The 21,360-nt window shown below is 41.6% G+C and overlaps 1 protein-coding gene across 12 annotated transcripts in view; it reads right to left on the bottom strand.

Annotated features, from left to right (window-relative positions):
• Positions 1-11,517: 11,517 nt before the first annotated feature.
• The window catches only part of LOC120726862 (adhesion G protein-coupled receptor L2-like), an 89,157-nt gene continuing 79,314 nt past the window's right edge, over positions 11,518-21,360 (bottom strand). For 5 of the 12 annotated variants that reach the window (XM_040020851.1, XM_040020879.1, XM_040020868.1 and 2 more), the window contains 4 exons: positions 20,634-20,762; positions 19,462-19,558; positions 18,265-18,390; positions 11,518-13,612 (listed from right to left, as the gene is read on the bottom strand). In XM_040020851.1, coding sequence (XP_039876785.1) covers positions 12,735-13,612; positions 18,265-18,390; positions 19,462-19,558; positions 20,634-20,762 — 1,230 coding nt within the window. In that variant the 3' untranslated portion in view covers positions 11,518-12,734. Of the gene's footprint in view, positions 13,613-14,245; positions 14,300-18,264; positions 18,391-19,461; positions 19,559-20,633; positions 20,763-21,360 lie in introns of all 12 variants that reach the window. The other 7 variants (XM_040020899.1, XM_040020912.1, XM_040020906.1 and 4 more) reach the window with 4 other exon arrangements.

Raw genomic sequence — 21,360 nt, 5'->3', positions numbered from 1 at the left:
AACATTCCCAAAGGCAGCAATTAATGCTGAACTCATAACGCACAATGATACTCCGGGGTCCCGGATCTAATATGAACGATGGCACCCCTGGTTGGCGTGTTTACCACATTGTCTGCATCTCACAGTTTGATTTTCTTTTACTCACTTTAAAGTTTTTCTCATCACATCGAGTGCGTGCTTCAGTCACTTTAAATATTTCCTCTTTGCCTTTAATTGGCCCGGGGGCAGATTGTGCATGCTACCATACGCAAAGACAAGCAACGGAAATCATTGCTTCCCTCCCCAGGTGAGCTGATTCATTTTTCAGACAGATATATTATCAAATGGTACAACTTAAGGATGCAGCCCAGCTATCCATTGTCTTTATGATGATTTTTTTTTTAACTTCTCCTACAGGACAGATCACTCCCCCATCCCCCCCTCTTCCCCCGTGGAAATAAACTAAAACGCAACCCCTGTCCTCCCCATTTCTCCTGGATGTCTTCAAGGTCTTCACCATATCTCACAGAACCCTTGTCCAAACTTGAATTATGTCAGTACATTTCTTCCATGGTCAGGAGAAGCTTTCAGAATAAATAGTTGATAGGCTCGGTCAGAGAAATGAAAGTGAAATGACCACTGCCTCTCCGCGCCGAGGAAGATTGACATGCAGCATTTGGAGCCTGGCGGTTTGAGGGACGGCTTCCTCTTTTGCGTGAGGTGGTCAGAGACAGCTCTGGGTTTAGGCTTTAGGGGCTTTGTGAGGTTGTTAAAAATGTTCCTGTTCACTTTTCCAGCTGCAGCCTTTTAACGGTGCATTAAACGACAGTTAACCCAGCCCCCCCCCCCCCTCAAAAAAAAAAAAAAATCCACCAGGGAAAACAAGCAATGCTGTCTGAAAATCAAGGAAGGGTCAAGTACAATCCTCTGGCAACACAGACGTGCAAAGAGAAAAAGCAGATATAGTTTTAAGGTCACTTTAGATGGGAAAAAAAGACATATTAAACCCCTAAGTCACCAACAAAGAGGCCGCAAACAAGCGCCAGTAACACTTTAAGCTATCTGAGGAATTTTTCATCACTTGTATTTTCTCATATGTGAAGATAATTACTCTTATATGAGCAAATGTTTCATATTATTGCACCAGGGTTTAAAGATTACAGCAGGCATGTTTGGAAAATTGTAGTCGGCGCGCTGCAGTGACTTAATGCTAATGCCAGCAGGCTAACTTACCCAGAGTGACAGTGACAACATGTTGACGTTTAGCGAGGACGATGCCGACCATATTTACTATCTTAGCTCAGAGTGTTAGCAGATGTTTGCTAATTAGTCAGGCTGACAATATTTGATTCGCTTTATTAGAATTCAGCAAATCTAATGCAGCTTTACGATGAAGCTGAGCCGAAGTATAAAGAGATCACTGTAACAGCTGATCACAAGGGGGGCAATTATGGGGGAAAAAACAAATCCAAGTTCAAAAGTACCAGGGGTAAAATCATGAATTTCATAACAATGTAGTAGTTATTAAGATATTTTACTAAAAACAGATGCCAGCCGCATGGCGCAGCGAGGGGGAAAGCCAGGGGATCACAGAAATACATAGTTAGAGCTAAAGCGCAGCAACTAAATGTTTGGCGAAGCCAGAGTATGTCATGTTGACATGTATTTTGGCATTTGATTTTTATGCCACAGCAATACAAAAATCAAAGGAAACCACATGTGAAGTTACAGCAAAACACAGCTGGAAACCAAACCAAACCGCCGGCTCAGTCCAGCTCAGTCCAAATCCAGAATCCAAGTCCAGACAGCAGCTTGATCCAGTCATGAGGAATATAAATAAAATGAAAAAAACACAAAATAAGAGTGGTTCTGAAAAAAAAAAACCTAAACCATCATCACCACATACACACAAACACACACAAATAAATACATAAATGGGATAAACTTCAAGCAAAGTAAAAACTTTTAAATTCCACAATGAAGTCTGTTAAACTGCTGTTTTTAAATAAAACGTGAACGTTCATTTCCCATTGTGGTTTTATTGTTACTGGACTTTTTAGACACATTATGTTGCTCGGAAATAAAATTTTTGATTTTTTTTTATCAAAAGGCCGATGACCTCAGTATTTGCTGACTGCTGTTAGATCAAGGTAAAGTTTTCTTAAGTTTTTTTAGCAGTATATTTCATAAAGGCATCCTTCAAAATAAAAGTCTAACGGATAAAACACAGGAAAACTTCAAATGAAGGCGTTACATCCTGTTATAATATGAAAACTTCCCATCAACCTGGTAACTTCCCATTTTTCTGCAGTAACATTCAGTAGTTTCTTGGATATTTCACTCACATAGCCACACTAGCAGCAAAAACTCATCATGTGTGATATTTCCTGTTTTTGAGATACTGGTCAGGTTTGCAGCAGGTAGAAAAATGGGTCACTATCAGGGCAACATGCTGTTTATTAATCTTTCTTTTTTATGAGAGGAGAGAAAACTTTTGCCACCACCGTGTACTCTTCTTATTCCCACCATCATTTTTTTTCCCTCTCTAAACGTCTCGATACCGAGTATTCACATTCTCGGCACTCTCGAAGCAGACTTGAGTCAAGACCTTTCAGGGTGTAGACGAAGCAAAGCGATAAGGAAAGGAACAGAGGGTTCACTGCAGAGGCCCTGAGCGCAGTGTGGGATTTTCCTTTATGCATTTACTGAAAAGACCCTTCCTGCCCTTTCTTTTTGACTGTGCCGAACAAGATGTGAGTTCTTGAAATGCAGCTAATGTGCTAAAATGCACGTCCATGAAAAAGTTTATTTATGGATAGTAAGGTAGGGGCTAGAAAAAAAGAAGGAGTAATGTGACCAAGGCAGGAACAAGTGTTGCTCTGCGCTTTACAAAGACTGAAATGTGAAAGACATGTGGAGGGTGAAAACTTGGGAGATTTTTTTGGGCTGCCTGGAGCTTTTTTGAGTGTGAGCTCACACAGAACAGAGAACACAGAGCAGCAGCTCAGAGTGACTTTCCATAATGGTTTTTTTGCTGTCGGCTTCTGAATGTTTTTTTCTTTCTTGCATTGCACAAATGGAAAAGAAAAAAATAGCAGAGAGATGAAGGAAATGCTTCAGAACAACAGAGAGGATATTTGCCCCTGTATTTATTATTTATTTAGCAGTGTTATATGTCTTACATTTTTAAATCATTCCTCTTCAGGAAAACCAGCAAGACTAGTGAGTCAACTGAGGATACTTGCTTTTCACTAAGAGCTCTGGGTCTCTCTTCTTTTTTTCACACAGTCATTCACCACATGGAGAAACCGTGGAGCCACTGGAGGAGACGTCAAGTGGACTGAACTGCAGGCCTTTTGTCAGGGTGCCCATAGTATGCGAGCAACCTTTCAACGCAACGCTTTTGTCGGGTAAAAATGCAGAATGAATAGTTATTCATGTAGCGTGTTAGGTGGGAAAGAAATACAGCCTGGTTATTTTGCATTAAGGGCTTTGGTATTTATAGTGGTGTGAAATAATGTGAAACACAGTCTAATATCCTCGGGGATTTAGTATAAGAAATACATGAGAAATAAACCTTTTCTTGTGTTTCGTGCACAGAAACTACTTGCTTCAAAACAGCAAAATATTTAGAAATGAAAAAACTGTGGATCCTAATTGTCACTCGTGTCTCTTATTCTTATTGCCTTCTATTGTCAGATATAAAAGACTCAAGCTAAAGTCATATCAGCACAGCGGTACCAGCAGATTTTCTATGGCTTATTTTACTTAAAAAGTCATCTTTTTACACAAGTTATCCTCTCATTCTGAGCAAATCAGGGTTAAATACCGTGAAACTAGTAGCCTCTCCACTTTTGTACTCTTGTGCCAGAAAAGAAAAAGTCCCCCCACGTCTGGGGACATGCTTTCTTCTAATTGGCTCGGAGATCTGGGGCTCCTTAGAAGCGAGGCTCACAGCTCTGCATCTTCCTCGCCTTGCTCTGGGGCACGCTGATAGTAGGAAGCTGCAACAACTGAGGAGCTTCCTTCTGAAATTTGATCTGTACCTCCATAAAAGTGTCAGGACGTTTTCCCTGAGCATCAAACCGTGCGCCCAAACTGACTCTGACAGGAAGTTTAGATAACAAAATATTTCCAAAACAAATGTCACAATGAAGCATTTTTATTACTCTGTCCTCATTTTTCTTTTGTTTTAATGCGTTTGCGGGTGGTTTGGAGCATGTGTGTCTGTCTTAACTCCTAAACCAAATATTTTGCTGGAATATGAACCCTTGTTGATGTAGTCTGCATAAAAGGTCATTTAGTGGCTACAAGAAGGCAATAATAAAGCATTTCACCGTGTGTAGTAGCTCAGTTCATCGCAGCTCGGTATAGTTTCAAAGCCAGGGCCAAGCTTGCTTTTTCTTTTCTTTTCTTTCTTTTTTTTAAACCCATCACTTTGATTTTCAAACTAGTGGCTCAAGAAAACATTGCTTTAGGCATCTATGTAACTTCAAGCATGACATTGATTATCTTAGCTTCATAATTATCTCCACATGTTACTGTACCACTGTATTTCACATCCAGACTAGGCTGGGCACAATCCTGGGTGGGAATGAAAGCCTCTTTTAAATAAAGGCACCCTGCAGTTTAATGCTATAAAATGTCTCAGTATTCCAACTGCGAAGTTGGCGCCAAACAAAAGCAGGGCACGCTTTCAGTCAGAAAATGACTAGAAATGGCTGCCATACATGAGAAATATATGTGATTTCAAATGAGAACAAGGCTTTAAATGATATGATGAGGAAACAAAAGTTTCTATATGGAGGCTTATATTTGCCACTGGAAAAAAAAAGAAATTAAAAAAGGTAAGTTGAAATTTCAAATTAGTATTTAAAAATTTTGAGTTTTGAAGTTGACATTTTGAGATAATAAGCTGTTAATTTTGACTTAAACATGATGTAAAAAAAATTAATTAATTAAACAAATGAATGTTGAAATTATTACATGGATTAATTATATTTATTATTTAATAATTAAAAATGAATCTATTTTAAAATAACTGTATGCATTAATAAAATCTTGACTTTACTGTAATTTATAGCATAAGATATGCCTCTGCATTATTTACCTTTGCATTAATTTTCCTGCATTTTTCCATTTTATTTATTTTTTCAGTTCTCCTACTCGGTTATTTTTTCTTTACACTTTCACCTATACAGGGAGTGCAGAATTATTAGGCAAGTTGTATTTTTGAGGAATAATTTTATTATTGAACAACAACCATGTTCTCAATGAACCCAAAAAACTCATTAATATCAAAGCTGAATGTTTTTGGAAGTAGTTTTTAGTTTGTTTTTAGTTTTAGCTGTTTTAGGGGGATATCTGTGTGTGCAGGTGACTATTACTGTGCATAATTATTAGGCAACTTAACAAAAAACAAATATATACCCATTTCAATTATTTATTTTTACCAGTGAAACCAATATAACATCTCCACATTCACAAATATACATTTCTGACATTCAAAAACAAAACAAAAACAAATCAGCGACCAATATAGCCACCTTTCTTTGCAAGGACACTCAAAAGCCTGCCATCCATGGATTCTGTCAGTGTTTTGATCTGTTCACCATCAACATTGCGTGCAGCAGCAACCACAGCCTCCCAGACACTGTTCAGAGAGGTGTACTGTTTTCCCTCCTTGTAAATCTCACATTTGATGATGGACCACAGGTTCTCAATGGGGTTCAGATCAGGTGAACAAGGTGGCCATGTCATTAGTTTTTCTTCTTTTATACCCTTTCTTGCCAGCCACGCTGTGGAGTACTTGGATGCGTGTGATGGAGCATTGTCCTGCATGAAAATCATGTTTTTCTTGAAGGATGCAGACTTCTTCCTGTACCACTGCTTGAAGAAGGTGTCTTCCAGAAACTGGCAGTAGGACTGGGAGTTGAGCTTGACTCCATCCTCAACCCGAAAAGGCCCCACAAGCTCATCTTTGATGATACCAGCCCAAACCAGTACTCCACCTCCACCTTGCTGGCGTCTGAGTCGGACTGGAGCTCTCTGCCCTTTACCAATCCAGCCACGGGCCCATCCATCTGGCCCATCAAGACTCACTCTCATTTCATCAGTCCATAAAACCTTAGAAAAACCAGTCTTGAGATGTTTCTTGGCCCAGTCTTGACGTTTCAGCTTGTGTGTCTTGTTCAGTGGTGGTCGTCTTTCAGCCTTTCTTACCTTGGCCATGTCTCTGAGTATTGCACACCTTGTGCTCTTGGGCACTCCAGTGATGTTGCAGCTCTGAAATATGGCCAAACTGGTGGCAAGTGGCATCTTGGCAGCTGCACGCTTGACTTTTCTCAGTTTATGGGCAGTTATTTTGCGCCTTGGTTTTTCCACATGCTTCTTGCGACCCTGTTGACTATTTTGAATGAAACGCTTGATTGTTCAATGATCACGCTTCAGAAGCTTTGCAATTTTGAGACTGCTGCATCCCTCTGCAAGATATCTCACTATTTTTGACTTTTCTGAGCCTGTCAAGTCCTTCTTTTGACCCATTTTGCCAAAGGAAAGGACATTGCCTAATAATTATGCACACCTGATATAGGGTGTTGATGTCATTAGACCACACCCCTTCTCATTACAGAGATGCACGTCACCTAATATGCTTAATCGGTAGTAGGCTTTTGAGCCTATACAGCTTGGAGTAAGACAACATGCATGAAGAGGATGATGTGGACAAAATACTCATTTGCCTAATAATTCTGCACTCCCTGTATGGTTTCCCTGGGACCTATTCATACACGGTTGTCCTTCACAGTGCATTAAAGGGTCAACCTTGTGCCAGTTGCTCACAAACTCACACTCGCATTTTTATTTTTCAAGGATTTTTTTTGGTTGAGATTTTGGCAGATTTGGTCCTCCATACTCTCTGTGCTGTCTTTTGAAAATACTATTTCTCTGAATTGCCAAATCAAACAACACTTTGAACTGGGACACACAGCAGAATCGACTACATTTTATCTTCAAAAATGTATTTATTTTTTCCACGTCTAGACTCCAGTGAGATATGCTTTCTCACACATTCACCTTTCTAGTCCTAGATTTAAAAAAGAAAAAAACAGAAAGAGAAAAAATAATTACAATCATTATGTTTTGTCTCAAATGGCCAAAAAATGTGGGACCAATTGCTTAAATATGGGAAAATTCCTTTCTTGACCGTTTGATTAATGGCAGTCGTGTGTTGTGTTTGTGCCTCCCGGGAATGTATTGATATTACTTTAAGGGAGACAACCCAACCAAAACACAGCCCTCTACAGAGTGTTTACTGTATAATGGGTGTGACAGGCTACCTTAGCCCAATTCTGAGGTCACTGCTGGTGTTTCCTACGAGGTATGACAGTTTTACAACTGCGGGGCTCAGACTCAGATTGTTTCTGACATGTTAGACTGCTGCTGCTCGCCGTCTGTCTCACCATCTTTCCCCTTCGCTTTCTCCTCTTCAGCCTCCCTGACTCGGTCTGAAACACACTCCATTTCTTTCTTTCCCTGCAAATTATATACAGGCTTTCTGAGCCAGCCAGCCAGGAAAAGGGACTCTTGAGCATATTTTAAGCCAAAAGTCTTAATCTCTCATAATAGCTTTTATTTGTTAAAGTTGAGTGAAAGCCCATATTTCATTTAAATGGGCCTCTGCTGGGACCGATGAGGGCTAGTTGTGGTAATTTTCTAACAAGCTTTAAAACAACAAACTAGAAATGTCAAGGGGCTAAAATAAAATAAAAAATTAAAAGAGAATCACAGCACGGTTAAAGTGCCATAAACTGCACAGGAAAAACAGATTTTTTTTTCCCCCCACTCCTATTCAACACACCTTTCACATCTATTCTCCACCAGCATAAAAATGCAAGGCAGCTTGATTTCGCCTTGTTTTGCAGGCAGGTTTGTGTCACACAGAGAAGCCGAGTGAGCCAAGGCGGTGCGGCGCTGTTCGGTGGGATGGGTGGCAGCAGATGCAGGAGCGGTTCAGATGTTCTTTATCTTCATGCTGCAGAGCAGTGAAATATGGAGGAATGCAAGCTTTACATTTACAGAGGCCCCGAGGACACACAACTCTCCCCCTGCATTGTGGTTGTGATAATATAATCATGCATAGTTTCTGCACTAGCTAAAGAACAAAGATTGCTATCCAAGAATATAAATATTGTCTGCAAGAATGTGTTTTAATTTTAATAATAATGCTTCCCCCCCCCCTCCTTTCCAAAAGACAGACTTTGGTGGAGTGGGTCAAAAAGCTGTCTCTGTAAACATCCTGTTCATGTTAGCTTTGAGAAAGTTTTTGGGGGGGGATTTGTTAAGAAAAAAAATGTAGCTCCTTTCTAAGTACTCACACAGTATACAGTATATAGGCAGTCAGTGCACACACACACACAAGCACACCACATTTGGCCGAGGCTCTGTGATCTGATTTTGAATGCAGCATCTTGTTTGATGTCTTTTTGATGATGGACATGAAATAATGTCCAAATCACCAGAGGCTGGAACATCAAACAGTTCCAAATGAAAACACGGTAATGTCTTCTCGGACTGAGCCTTATTGCGCCTTCATTTGCCACTGCCCCATGGAAGCTGGGCTTTGACTACGAACAGATAAAAGATGAGTTGATAAATGAAGCACTTTCATCTCCAACAAACTTTGACAACTTTTTCATTTGCAACACAAACACTGCATGGCTAATACGCTGCATCATAATATAATCAGATAATGAGAGACGGTAATGTCAGCAGCTCAATGAAAAGTCAAAGGTGGAAGGAATATCTTTGAAGAGGATGAATGGTCGGAAATCATCGCAGCAGGATAAGGAGTGCCCGGGAAATGCTGATCTTTGTAAGAAGAACCCCACACACCCCACCCCAACACACGCAGGCAGACAAGCACAAACAGTACAGGATCATTTATATATTGTTCTATTTCAAAATCCAATGTTCTTTAAGATAATGGGGTGAGAGAGCTAATGCAGAGCACAGGTGACTTAGTGATAATGAACCAATATATATGCATCATGCAAAACTGAGCCTTATGCTTGGCAAAGAGAGCTCAGCACATCCATTCATCTCAATTTCGCCTGTTATGAAACACAGGCGGGGAAGCCATCCTTGCAGTTGCATCACGCGTGCCTGTCCCGAAGGGTTCGTCTCGTGTGAAGTCCCGCTGCGAGCTCGTCACGTCCGGCGTTTATCATAAGACGGCTTTCGCAGAGGGTGCGGGCTCATTCCCGGTGAACCGCGAGCAGGTCATCAACTTTGCATTTAATTCGAGTCTTAAGTGAAAGGAAGCAGAGTTTCTGGATGACTTGCAGATGGGTTCGGTGTCTCCCGCGGGGCTTTTTGGATGGCCCTGTGTAAACCGAGAGGCCGATGTTCAAACAACAAGACAGAAAGCCACGGTGGACTCAGAGCTTTGCTTTGGCCTCCGTGTTAGTTCCCGACAGCCTACTGGCACCCAGCTCCAGTTAATAAAGTGCACCACCCAGATCCTGCTGCGACCGTATGTCTGCTGAGTGGGTGTATGTGTGTGGTCAGTTCAAGCTGAAAAAGCCACGGATGAAAGACAAACTGCATGCCACATTTGCTAAGTCTGTGATGGGAGTCTCATCCACTCTGTCTTCTCCTCAGATGATGCGCAGCAGCTCAGCACATGGAATGATTTAGACACAGAGGATGATCAAAAATGATTATGGCACGTCTTGTTAAACTTGCATAATTACTGTCACAGCGTATTCTTGCAGAGGCAGTCAGAAGCTCGAGCTGATTTTTTTTTTTTTTTTTGTTTATTTCTGGTCAATAAAGCCCACAAAAAGAACTACACAGGCCACGAAGCTTCAACTGCTTTGGCGCGATCATTAAATGGCCGCGATAGTGGGCGCAGCTTTTTTAAATCCGCAGTTCATTCCTGCAGCACAGCTCATTAAGTAGTGGAATTTAAAGAGAAGAAAATAATCTAGTGACGTATTGCTTTAGGATGGTCCTGGCAGATTAAACCTCTTCTCTAATGACGATCTCAGATGTATCCACGTCAACAAGCTCAGTGGATAACCTCCAACCCGTTCGAGCCAACTGTCAGGAGCTTCCCAAACGCAAATGTTTCATTTTGTCTAACCGAGTTGGTGTTGCTATAAAAAGAAGCGATAACAGATGGATCTCAATTAGTTCTGAGTTGTGACTGCAATTTATCACACGCTGTCAACTTTAGATTACACCTGCAACTCTTTAGCTGAGTTCTTTTCCTTCTTCCCCAAAACGGATTTACACCACTGGGGGACTTTTTACGAAGCTTCTGCCGCCGCCGATGCTGCTGCTGGACACGGAGCAGACAGGCATTACGGTGAGACAACAAACGTCCCGTACAAAGCTGCGAGATGCAAGCGCAGATGCAAGAAGAGACAGAATGAGGACAGAAACAACATCTTGCTGTGAGAACATCATGGCTGACACACATAAAGGAGATGTTTTTCTCTTTTTTTTGTGCACTGGAAGGCTAAAATCAGACAACATGCAGTCTCTGGGTAGAAAGACAACCATCAGACTGTTAGAACGATGCCGATTGAATGTTGCACTCACACTATTTGCACATTTACAAATGATTTTGATAAAATGCAAAACATTTGTCTAGTCTTGTGTCGATGCGCCTTCTTGCCAACAGAGCATGTCTGTGTTGAACGCGGGAGCTCCAGGGTGTCTCCTGTGGTGTCTGGCAGCGTGTCCTTTGGGTGTTTGGGTTTTGCAGGGTTTGGGCCACGGCTGCTCGATCTGATTGGGATTTGGAGGATTTTTTTTTTTTGGATGCTGGGTTAAGACTTTTGGCACTTTGCAGTGTTTCACGTTCCAGTGTTGTCTGGGGTTCAACTGAGGGCACTATCCTGCTGTGTGTGAGGATGCTGCCATCAGGGAGCATCAACACAAATGCCAGCACAAAGTGTATTAAAGAGATAATTAATGCAGTTAACATACAGAATATTTGATTCTTTATGCAGTGAAAAAGGGGGATAGTGTGATAGCTTGGCAACCTGTTCAAATGGGTTTCACTCTGAGGCAGCTGGGACAGATTTGAGCCCCTCCCCTGCAACCCTGGATTGGTTAAGCAGCTGAGAAAATGCCTGTGTGAATGGAAAAATGGGGATTTTTGTTTTTTATATGTCATGAATGATAAATTTACCCATGAATTTATTTATATTTGAAACACAATATGACGTTTTGTTTTAGACACGCGAGTTACAAGCTCACGGTTTAGTCATTTCTGCTTTTGCGTCACTAGCAAATCACGTGTGCATTAATCCACCCAAGAAAATACTTCCACACAAATCCACAATTTATTCCCATTTACGCGAAGAAGAAAATTGATAAATGTGCCCATATGTTTAAGTAAAAATGCTTGGTTTTTTTCACCAACGAGTCTGTAGTTTGGGTCCATTTTTGGGTTTTACCTTCAATAAAAGTGTGAAATATGTCTGTGATTTATTATTCCGAATGCGAATAAGCAACCAAACATCTGCGAACAAGAAAAAATTTCACATTTATTTGATATCAAACAGGAGTTGAATTAAATACCAGCTGATGATGGGCTCTTACAAAAAGAAATAAAATGAACCTAATCAGTGCTGCAACAACTTTTCACACTTCCCAACCATGTTCTTTTTTTGTTTTTTAACATTTTTCTTGGAATAATTAATAAATTAATTCGTGTCAAAGGATGAAATGTCCTCAAAAACTGCAATATCGCATCTACGTCGCATTAAAAAAGTCTCAGAAAACCGACAATTTCTTTCTTTCAAGTAAAATAAATTACACGAGGATCCAATTTTACTCCAAATCTGTGCATGGCCCGGTGTTAACAAATATTAACTACTGGCGAAAACTCATCATTCATGAAAGCAAAAAGCACTTCACAAGCAGAGACGTGAGCATGATGATTTCATATGGATTTTGTATCTCCCAAAAACTTTTTTTTAAATGATTTTCTCATATTCAAACATACTACAACAAGTCAAGTGTGAGAGGAAAAGCACATTTCCACCATTTTTGATTAGCCTTGTCTGAAGAATCTTATTAACATTGAAAGGGCAAGAACTACTGAATGGTTGCCTTTCTTCTTCTTCTTTTTTTCCTTTTTTAATTTCGCTTTTTACACTAGTGGTACAGCAAAATATATTTTTTTCAGCTGTTACTTTGACAACAGTTAAATGTGCAATAGAGAAAATATAAGGCCTGAGTCTGAATTAGTGGTTTCTTAACTTTACAGTCCTGACTGTGTAGTGGAGCCACACTAGTTCTAGTTCTGCACTTCTTGACTAAAAAGACCCCGGTTCTTCAAAGCCCCCCCCAGGAATACGTCAGGAGTTTCATAGTTCTTAGAGTACTTTTCCCCCTTTTTTTCTCTTTTTTTTTAACTCTTATTCTTCGATTTTTCTCGCAGTACAACAGAAATGCCAGATTTATCTCGGCCTACGTGTCATTCTCTGCTCCTCTTTAGTCCAACAGCAGAGCCTTCACAGTCCACATTTGTCTGGCCTCAGATGGGATGTGTTTTGTGTGTTAATGAGATCTGTGTGCAAAAGTCATGTATTCATTCATTCCTTTTTCCACCCAACAACTTTTCACTTCTTGTCCTGACACAAAGAACAGAAAGAGCGTGTGAAGTGCGGAGCCAGGCTCGCCGGCTCTCTCCGATGCACCCGTCCTGCTAAAACCTGTGCAAACAAAGCGTCGCCCGCTCAGAGGCTGGTGATGAGCTGCATTTGTCCGTCGGCGGGCGCCTCTCCGTCATGCGCACAGTCTTCGTTGTTGGGTGGGATGATGCACCCGTCGCTGGTGCCCCGGTTTATGTGGTAGTAGGACAGCGGCTGCGGCGCATCGCCGAGCTCAGGCATGCTTTTGTGATACGCGTCCTCGCTCTCGCTTTGAGGTGAGGGGGAGAGCTCCTCCTCCTCCTCCTCTTCTTCCGGAGGGTATGGGGAAGCTGAAGGCGAGGGGGAGTCTCTCAAGTTTGGCATGCTGGTATAAAGGGAGTCTCTATTGTTGCTGGGTGAATGGGAGCCCATGTCCTCCTCTGCGGTAACAGTCTCAGAGCCATGGCCGCTCTGGCCCTCCAGGCACCTGGGGGCCTTCTGGGAGCTGTACAGCAAGGAATGAGTCCTCTGGGGCAGGAGAGGGGCTTCCAGCACCTCCTTGTGGTGGGGGTGCAGGAGCAGCTCCAGGGTGGCGTGGCCTCCTCTTCCGCTCCCTCTCTGCGGGGATGAGGCATCGGCGTGATCTGCCACGATGGCGTCATCCTCGCTCCCGCTCCCACCCCCGCCCCCTCCCCGGTCCACCGTCACCCTGGTCTGCGGAGGCAAGACTCTGTCCCTCTCCCGTGGAGCATCGCGACCTTTGGGAGCCCCGCGGGGCCTGAGGTTGTTGTGGACAATCTCGGATATGATCAACTTCTCAAAAGCGGCATCGTCCAGGTTGAGGCCCCCCAGGTCACCCGGGGCTCGAACGCCCACGGCCTCATAGTCGTCGTCTCGCAGGGAGTAGCTGTTGTTGAAATTGCCGTTGAGGGGGAGGGTGTCCATGGCACTGATGTCCCTGCTGTTGCTCAGAGACTGCTGTCCTGCAAAGAAAGGCGGAAATGAGCAGGTGAGACGCAACGTTTCAGCTTTTCACAGAACAAGACGGTCTCCACTACATCATCCACATGTGCTTGATACTGCTCAGGACACTTTACTCTTGTACTCTTTGATCTCTTGATTCATTTTAATTTTAAACAAATATCAAAAAAAAGAAAGAGAAAAGAAAACTTTTAAAATTCAAAGGAGAACCCAATTAGCTTCCCACCACGTCCAAGCTCATTACTGCTGAATATCATTAAAGCCAATCTAAGAGATTATCCTGAACAATATTGAAGAAATGAGAACAAAAGATGGCTTAGAAATCAAAAATATAGTACAGCAACATGTAATTAGGTAGCTCATGACAAGGTAACAAACAAAGCAGCAGGAAAACAGAAGAAAACTGGAATAAAAGAAAGAAAGAAGTACAAGCTGATGAGGAAGTGCAGTGATGTTAACAATGAATAAAACATTCCAGCAAAACTATAAAAAAATAAAATAAAATAAAGAAACGAGGGCATAACAAAAGAGTAATGTCAAACACAGATGGCAAACCACCTCTCTGCACTGGGGCCCCACAAGCACAGCAACAAGCCCCAAACACCACAACACACAGGCAGGGTGCAATGACTCACTTTGCCACCACTCACATCAAGTGTGTCTGCTCAGGCTACCTGGCCTAAGAACAGCTGATTTGCAAAGAAAGCAAAACAGATGCTTTTTTTCAATTGAAGCAGAAACAATAAAATCACTCAAATAGGAAAAAAGTGGAAGCTCGTAACATCCAGCCCGGATTCAGTTGACCCAGCTGGGATTGTGTCCTTGCGCTTAACTCGAGTTTAGTGCAGAGGCTTTGCTTAAATCGCTGGACGTAGATGGAGAAATTATTTTGTTTACCAATTTGAGCGAGCTAAAGGACAAATCATGGACAACTGAATCCTGGACTCAGCAGGTGAAAGGGTTCAGCAGCAAGCAGTCTTTAAAAAAAGAAAAAAAGAAAGAAAGTTGACAGAAAAAAAAGAAAAAGAAGAAGTCAAAGAAAATATTTCCTGATGAAACTATTTCTTTCTGAGAAACACAAAATTTTTCCTCCTTTTTCAAGTGTACATCTATCAATTCTACACGAGCGAAACACGCACACAGACGTACACACAACAGATTACTCCTATTCTGTGCAGCCCTCTGACTAAGCTCAAGTAGCAGGATGGATGTGGGGAAAAACAGAGGGAGGGAGGAGGGGGCTGGTTTGATTTGATGAGGATTTTATTTACTGGGTAGACTGCGAGTGATATTTCGTAGGTTGACGGCTGTGTCGTCACGAGCACACATAAAAAGGGGAAAAGGGGGAAACTGCACTCTTTCAAACTTGTCAGAATATGATGATGGTACCTGAAAAAAAAAGCTCTGAAAACAACATCAAAGAGATTTCCTTTAAAAAAAAACCCGCAAAAAGAGTGCAGGGTGCAAAAGGACACAAAAAGGCAGTGGTGGTAATGGTGGAGGGATTATTAGACAGTTCTCTCAAAAGGCCCGACTTCCAGATTTGCATTTGTTTATGCTCAGCTGGGCGATTTTGTTGCAGACAGGTATTGTCTACCGGGAGAGTGGGTGAGGGAGGGAAATGATGTGAACAGAATTCAACTGGACACAGAGACAGCTGCACTCTGGGAAGCTTTCCAGCAGAGATTCATCCAAGATGTTCTCCTTACCAATTTTACAGCACCGGATGAGCATCTGTGGAGTATTACTGAGTATTAATACACTTTATAGTAAAAGACATGCTCATCTTTTTCGCAGGAGCTAAGTGTAATGACTCTAGCAGGGGAAATTTAGAATAAGCTTGAGTTAAACGTGACATTCTCTCGGCACTTATTTCATCCTTGGATGGTGATCTTCACACCGGGATTTGACATTTGTGTGTCGCAGTGCTGTCTTCTCTCCTCAAACTAGTTTCCATATGTAGATCCTTACATCCTTTTACTATTATTTTTTTGTCTTTTTACTTTCTGCTGTCCTCCTGTTTAAACTCAGCTCAGCAAAGCGGTCCTCTGCAGTGGGATATAAACTGTTTCTACAGGTAAAGTGGAGATTTAAGCTTGGACCCAAAATGATCTGCTAATTAAATATTGCCATTTTTACCTGCCTGCTCTGTTCTGGTGTTAACCTGCAATTATCCAACAACGATTAAGCAGGTAAACATTTTAGGCCAATAAAGCAAATGCTGTCTGCACACACACACACACAGATACACGCACACAGTTTTGTGTTGAGCTGCTTCGCTGCAGCAGAGCTCCAGAGAGCAGGGCAAAAATATATATCACAAAAATGTCTTTGAGTTCCTGAACAGACATTTTATGGTCCCAACCCTGCTTCATTATCTCTAAGAGTGAAGTGCACTCATTGTGCTGCAAGCCAGTTTGCAGCACAAAACGAGAGCAGCAGCCGCAGCATGTTAAAGCTATATGTTACTGCAAATCTTGCTCCTTATACACTTTTGCCATAGAGCTTGTATTTTTTTAAATATTCTCTTTTATCATCAAATGCGTGTGAATATCTGAGAGCTGTGACTCTGCCCGCATTGCGTCATGTGCTTCTGCTTTCTCCCCTTTGATTAGGTTTCCTTTGCTTTGCCAGTGAGGAACTAGGTCACCATAAACACTAACACAATTTACGCTCGGGTTTTTCTTTAAGTTAGCTAAACAGAATGCAAAGATCTTGTGTAAATACGTCGCTCGTAAATGGTATAAACGATCCGAATCGTCACCAAAAACCTTGCATTCAAGAGAGGGCAATTCTCTTATGACTGCTAAGTGGACGAGATAAGATAGCATTGACGTCTCGGAGTTTATCTCCCTCTGTGTTTACAAAGGAGAAAATTGCCTCGATAAGAACAAACAAAAATACAGAGAAGGTGTGAATGAAGAAGAACAAAGCGAAACCTTGTGTAATTATTCTCAACATTTCCATTCATGCTGTGTCACAACTGCAACCTCAACAGTTTCCATGTTTTTGGTGAATTTAGTAAACAGACTTAATGGAACAGTTCAACATTTTGAGAAATCGTTTCTGGCAGAGGCTTAAATGAGATGACTGGTACCACTCTCGGTATCTGTCTCTCAAATATGAAGCTGCAGTCGGGAGAGGGCAAGCTTAGAATAGCATAAAGACGGGAAGCAGGGGTAAACAATTAAGACAGCTCTGTTAAAAGAAAACAAAATCTGGCTACAGGCAACCCTAAAGCTCTCTGATAGACATGTGATATCTGAAATTATTATTATTATACATGCAAGAACTTTTGCTTAACTCTCTCTTAACCGGTAACTTCCTTTCTCTGCTCGTTGCCTGGGAACTGCTCAGATCAAAGAAAGAGCCGGCAGATGACCTGCCCGGAAGTGGCAAATTGTTGTTCTTGTATGGATTAAACAAATGAGATGGAAAGCGTTAATTAGTGTGCTTTCCAAGTGCTGATAGATCGATGTTGTCACTGAAGGAACTCAGGCTGACTGTTTTGCCACAAAGACTGAAACCTGTTGTTCTTACACGTTTGCTTTTGCACAAATTCAACAGACAGGATAAAACCTGTTAATTAGTAAGTTTTGCACTTGCTGGTTGGCAGATTTTCTTATCATTTTGCGAGGCTAAGCTAGTCATTTCCATCTGTTTATACCACAGACTGTAGTTAAAAGATGGATGCAACCTCAGGGCTGTCCTGTCAAGTCTGTCCTTTAAAAAGTTCCGTGCATTGAATTTCATTGACTAATAATGTGCAAATATCAAAGAAAATGCCAGATGTAGCAAATATGATACCAATGAAATATATATTCATGTATGCAAATTCATTTTTTGCACTTCTCCCGCTTTTGATTAAAGCTGCTGTCGCTCCCTTCAATCCTCCGCTCCCCTTTCAACAAATTAGCTTTTAACCTAAGCCTAGCATCATCCATGTCGAACTATGTGATGTTGGGAGGACACAAGTATGTTTGCTCTGGTTACAGATCCTTTTGCGTAGCCAAATACAAACATGGTACTGTAAAACAAGCCCTATGGAGGCTGCTGCCTTATTTTGGAGTGAAAAGTGATCATATGGGGCTAAGTTTTAGCTAACGCTAACTTAGCTGGGACAGCGCCGCCATAGGCTATATAAGTATAGATTCTACATTTATGGTTAAACCAAACTCGTGTGCTGACATCCACCCATCAGCCATGGCAGTCGTACCCGCAGTGTAAATAAAATTAATTTTGCACAGTAGTTACGAAGGGTAGTTTTTTTATGCTAGAGTGTAAGCTTTTTTTCTCCTGCTCTTCATGCTAAGCTAACCTGTTGGTTTTCCAATTATAATAGATAAAACATTAAAATTAGCAGGCTTTCTAGTTGCAAGCTGGTGGGGTTTCTTTTGTTTGTCTTGTTTTTGTTTGTTTTTTTACAATGCCAAGCTGTCTGTTTCTCTCTAGTTTCACTCTTTTTGCTGAACTAAGCTAGCTTTGGGGTTGACTGGCAGAAATGAAAGCCGTTACAATCCTTTTGTTTGTCATTCATCTAAAAATGAGCAACTGAATGAAACATAATGTTGCTTTAAACATAAAAGGAAAAGCAAAAACAAAACAAAAAAGCAGATAAAATGCATAAGAATAAAGGTGGAGGGCGGATGTGCACCTGGGGAGTGAAAAGCCGGTGGAGAGGGGGTGTTGCACACCACGGTTTCTGCCAGAAGGTTGTTATAAGGGTTAGTGTCGTGGGTTCGAAGGAGAGGGTTAGTTAGGAGGTAGTTGCCAGTCATCCCTGAAATAACAGGAAGAGAAAGACAGAGAGGGAGAAAAATTAGGAGGGGTGGAAAAAGCAGCTGAAGAAGAGAGCCTGAGTCATTGTATCTCATGGTCTGTGGTTATATGTTGGTTAGCTGTCCACATAAACAACGGAGCTGACGTTCACTGTCCAGAATCTCACACTGCAGAAGATTTACAGCCTGCGATCCGTCTGCCTTCTATTATGGACAAGGCAGCCATAGAAACGCCGGTCAAAGCAAACCATTATCCAAACAGTCATCTGCTCTAACTGACAAACAGTATTACTGCGACAAGTGTCAACCAAAAAAGCATAGCTGCACAATCAGCTGCTGTGTTTATATGGAACTAATTCATCTAAACAAACTCGTTCGGTTGAGACAGAAAACGAAACACGTCTAAGTGGCGCGTTGTGACCATGTCACAGCATCCCCATCATCCTCAGCATGCTTGTGTATATCTTTAGGAATGCAATAACCATCCCCTAAAAAAATAAATAAATAAAAATAAAAATAAATCCAAACTAATTGAGAATTAGAGCCAAATCTGTGCTGGCGCTGTCTGCAGCCTGAGCTTCATGATGCTGGGATCAGTCCAAAACCTGCTCTGACCTCAGCCTGACTTTGCTCGTCTCCCTCCCCTGCTTTCATGCTGACAATCACCCCAGGATGAAGATGATTTAGAGGGCTGCTGCGCAGTCAGTCTCTCCGCTCAGGGTCGTTATTTGAACTCAAGTCCTCGTCTATAACTTTTTATGCCAGACTAAATATCGCACCTCCTTTCTGTCACTATTTTTTCCCCTCCGTTCAGAGGATCCCGGCGAGCAGGAGCGTAGCGGAAAAAGCTCTGAACTTAAGATACACAAGTAACATTTAATGCTATTTTTTGATTGCTTGGCGCTAAGAGAACGGCGGCATTAAATCGGGTCTTATCTTACTCCTTTCTGAGCTGCCACATAGCCAGGTGGGTCGCATCCATTGATGTGTTTATTGTGAATTCAGAGCTTCATCACAAAGAGAATGGCGTATGTGTCTCGTCTGGCGGTGGCGAAGGAGAGATGGCTGCTTACCCTGGTTGAGTGTGGAGGTGCTGTTTATGTCTCCTGAGATGAAGGAGGACTCTGACTGCTTCCTCACAGTGTCGTTCCACATCCGCCTGATGCGGCTCTGGGTTGAGAAAAAAGGCAGCCACTGATCAGGACTCAACACGGCGCGACTTTTATTGAAGGCTTTTTTGCCCCAAAGGGTTGAGTGGCTATGCGAGTTTGTGCTTCAAACCTGCACTTGTACACAAAAAAAAAAAAATATCCAGCTCATTCACCGCTTGATGACATGTTTGTGTTCGGGTACAACAAAGCGCTTCACGTGCTATTGATCCAACCAAAAATGGATACGCTGAGAGTCTTACGGTTTGTAATTTGAGAGATCGGCCCTGAGCAGCATTTTTTTTTCTTTTTTCTTCAGATGCTAAGAGCAGGAGCATCCGCTAAATTCCCAGAGGTGCTCTTAAGATAGCTCTCACAAAGACAAGAAAGAAGATATTGCCACATGCATGTATCTGGGGTTTTTTTTGGGTTTTTTTTTACAATTTTCAAATAGGGTCTACCTACGGCCACGATAACACACATATGAAAGAAGCACTGGGTGTAAATGTCTTTTCGGGATTTTAAAAAGGAAAGATTTCTTAACACAAGCGACAAGAAAACTTCAAGTCCATCCTTTGATCACTAACATTTACCATTACACAGCCGAACAATCTGAAAACTACACTTAAGCTACAATGTGAAGGCTGAAATGTGACATAACGCACTGCACTCTGTGACATTTCTATTTCAATGCCCAACCTCTGTAGAGAAGCTTGGCTTTGCGGAAGAAAGTGCAAATTTAGCGTTTAAGAGTCCTTTTCAACACTTTTATATTTTCAATCAAAAGATAAGAGTGTGTTACTTTGTCTCTCAAACTTCACACCTTGTCTGTACTCATGGAAAAGCACTCAGCCTGAAGGCCATTTGTAGCTCAGTCTTAAAATGGCTTAGAGTCTATATATGTTTAAGAAAACAGGGCTAAATACTTTGTTTTATTTTGGCCTTCAAAAGTGCAAGAAGGTAGCGAAAAATACTTTATGAAAAGCCCGTAAAATGTTCAGTAATTAATGAATTACTCATTCTGTGCGGTGCAGTCCATTTTAAGGTACAGTTCTCTAAATCCCAAACCTTGATATGCCAGATTCTCTGGTGTGTACCTGAGTAGCGGACGAATAGCGGGCCGTGGATCGAGACGTGGCTGTCTTGGCTGAGCTGTGGGAACCCTCAGACGGCAGCGCCCCGCAGCACTGGGACTGACGGAAACATTTGCTGTACTCTTTGCGTACCTGCAGAGGAATAAAAGATCAGGACAAACTCAGCATACAGACACAGACAGCAGCCCCCCCCCCCCGAGAGATGCAAATCCCAAATCTTTATCAAATGCCATCCAGCTGACAGCAGTTTAAATGTCATATGTGTAAGGGCAGGAATAACAAACAGTGTGCAGCATATTGCAATATTGTAACAAGAAAGCATTTTGACATGAGTGTTGCTACGTATGAATATATGAAATACCAGTAAAAAATAATAATAATAAAAATAAATAAATAAATAAAATAAACTGGAAATGCTCCTATAAAGAAATACAAATAGCCACACCTGGAATCTACTTTAGATTCAGTGACAAGCAGGCAAATCTTAGCTTAAATCTTTAGAAAATTCCCCCTTTTAGAAAAGGTGAAACAATTACTGAATGTTTCCTCTATTTTAAAAAAGACAATTATAGATAACAGTTAACACACATATTGTTCTGTCTCTACAGCAGTTTAAAATGAAATTAATTTATTACCATAGAGGACAAAGAAAGGCAAAAAAATATCCTGACATTTGAAAACCTGCAACAAGCTGTTCATATTTGTCCTAAAAAGTAACTATAAACCAACT

This window comes from Simochromis diagramma, unplaced genomic scaffold (genome assembly GCF_900408965.1).
Source record: "Simochromis diagramma unplaced genomic scaffold, fSimDia1.1 OVJJ01000205.1, whole genome shotgun sequence".
NCBI classification, from domain to species: Eukaryota; Metazoa; Chordata; class Actinopteri; order Cichliformes; family Cichlidae; genus Simochromis; species Simochromis diagramma.
This window is presented reverse-complemented; position numbering and strand designations above follow the sequence as displayed.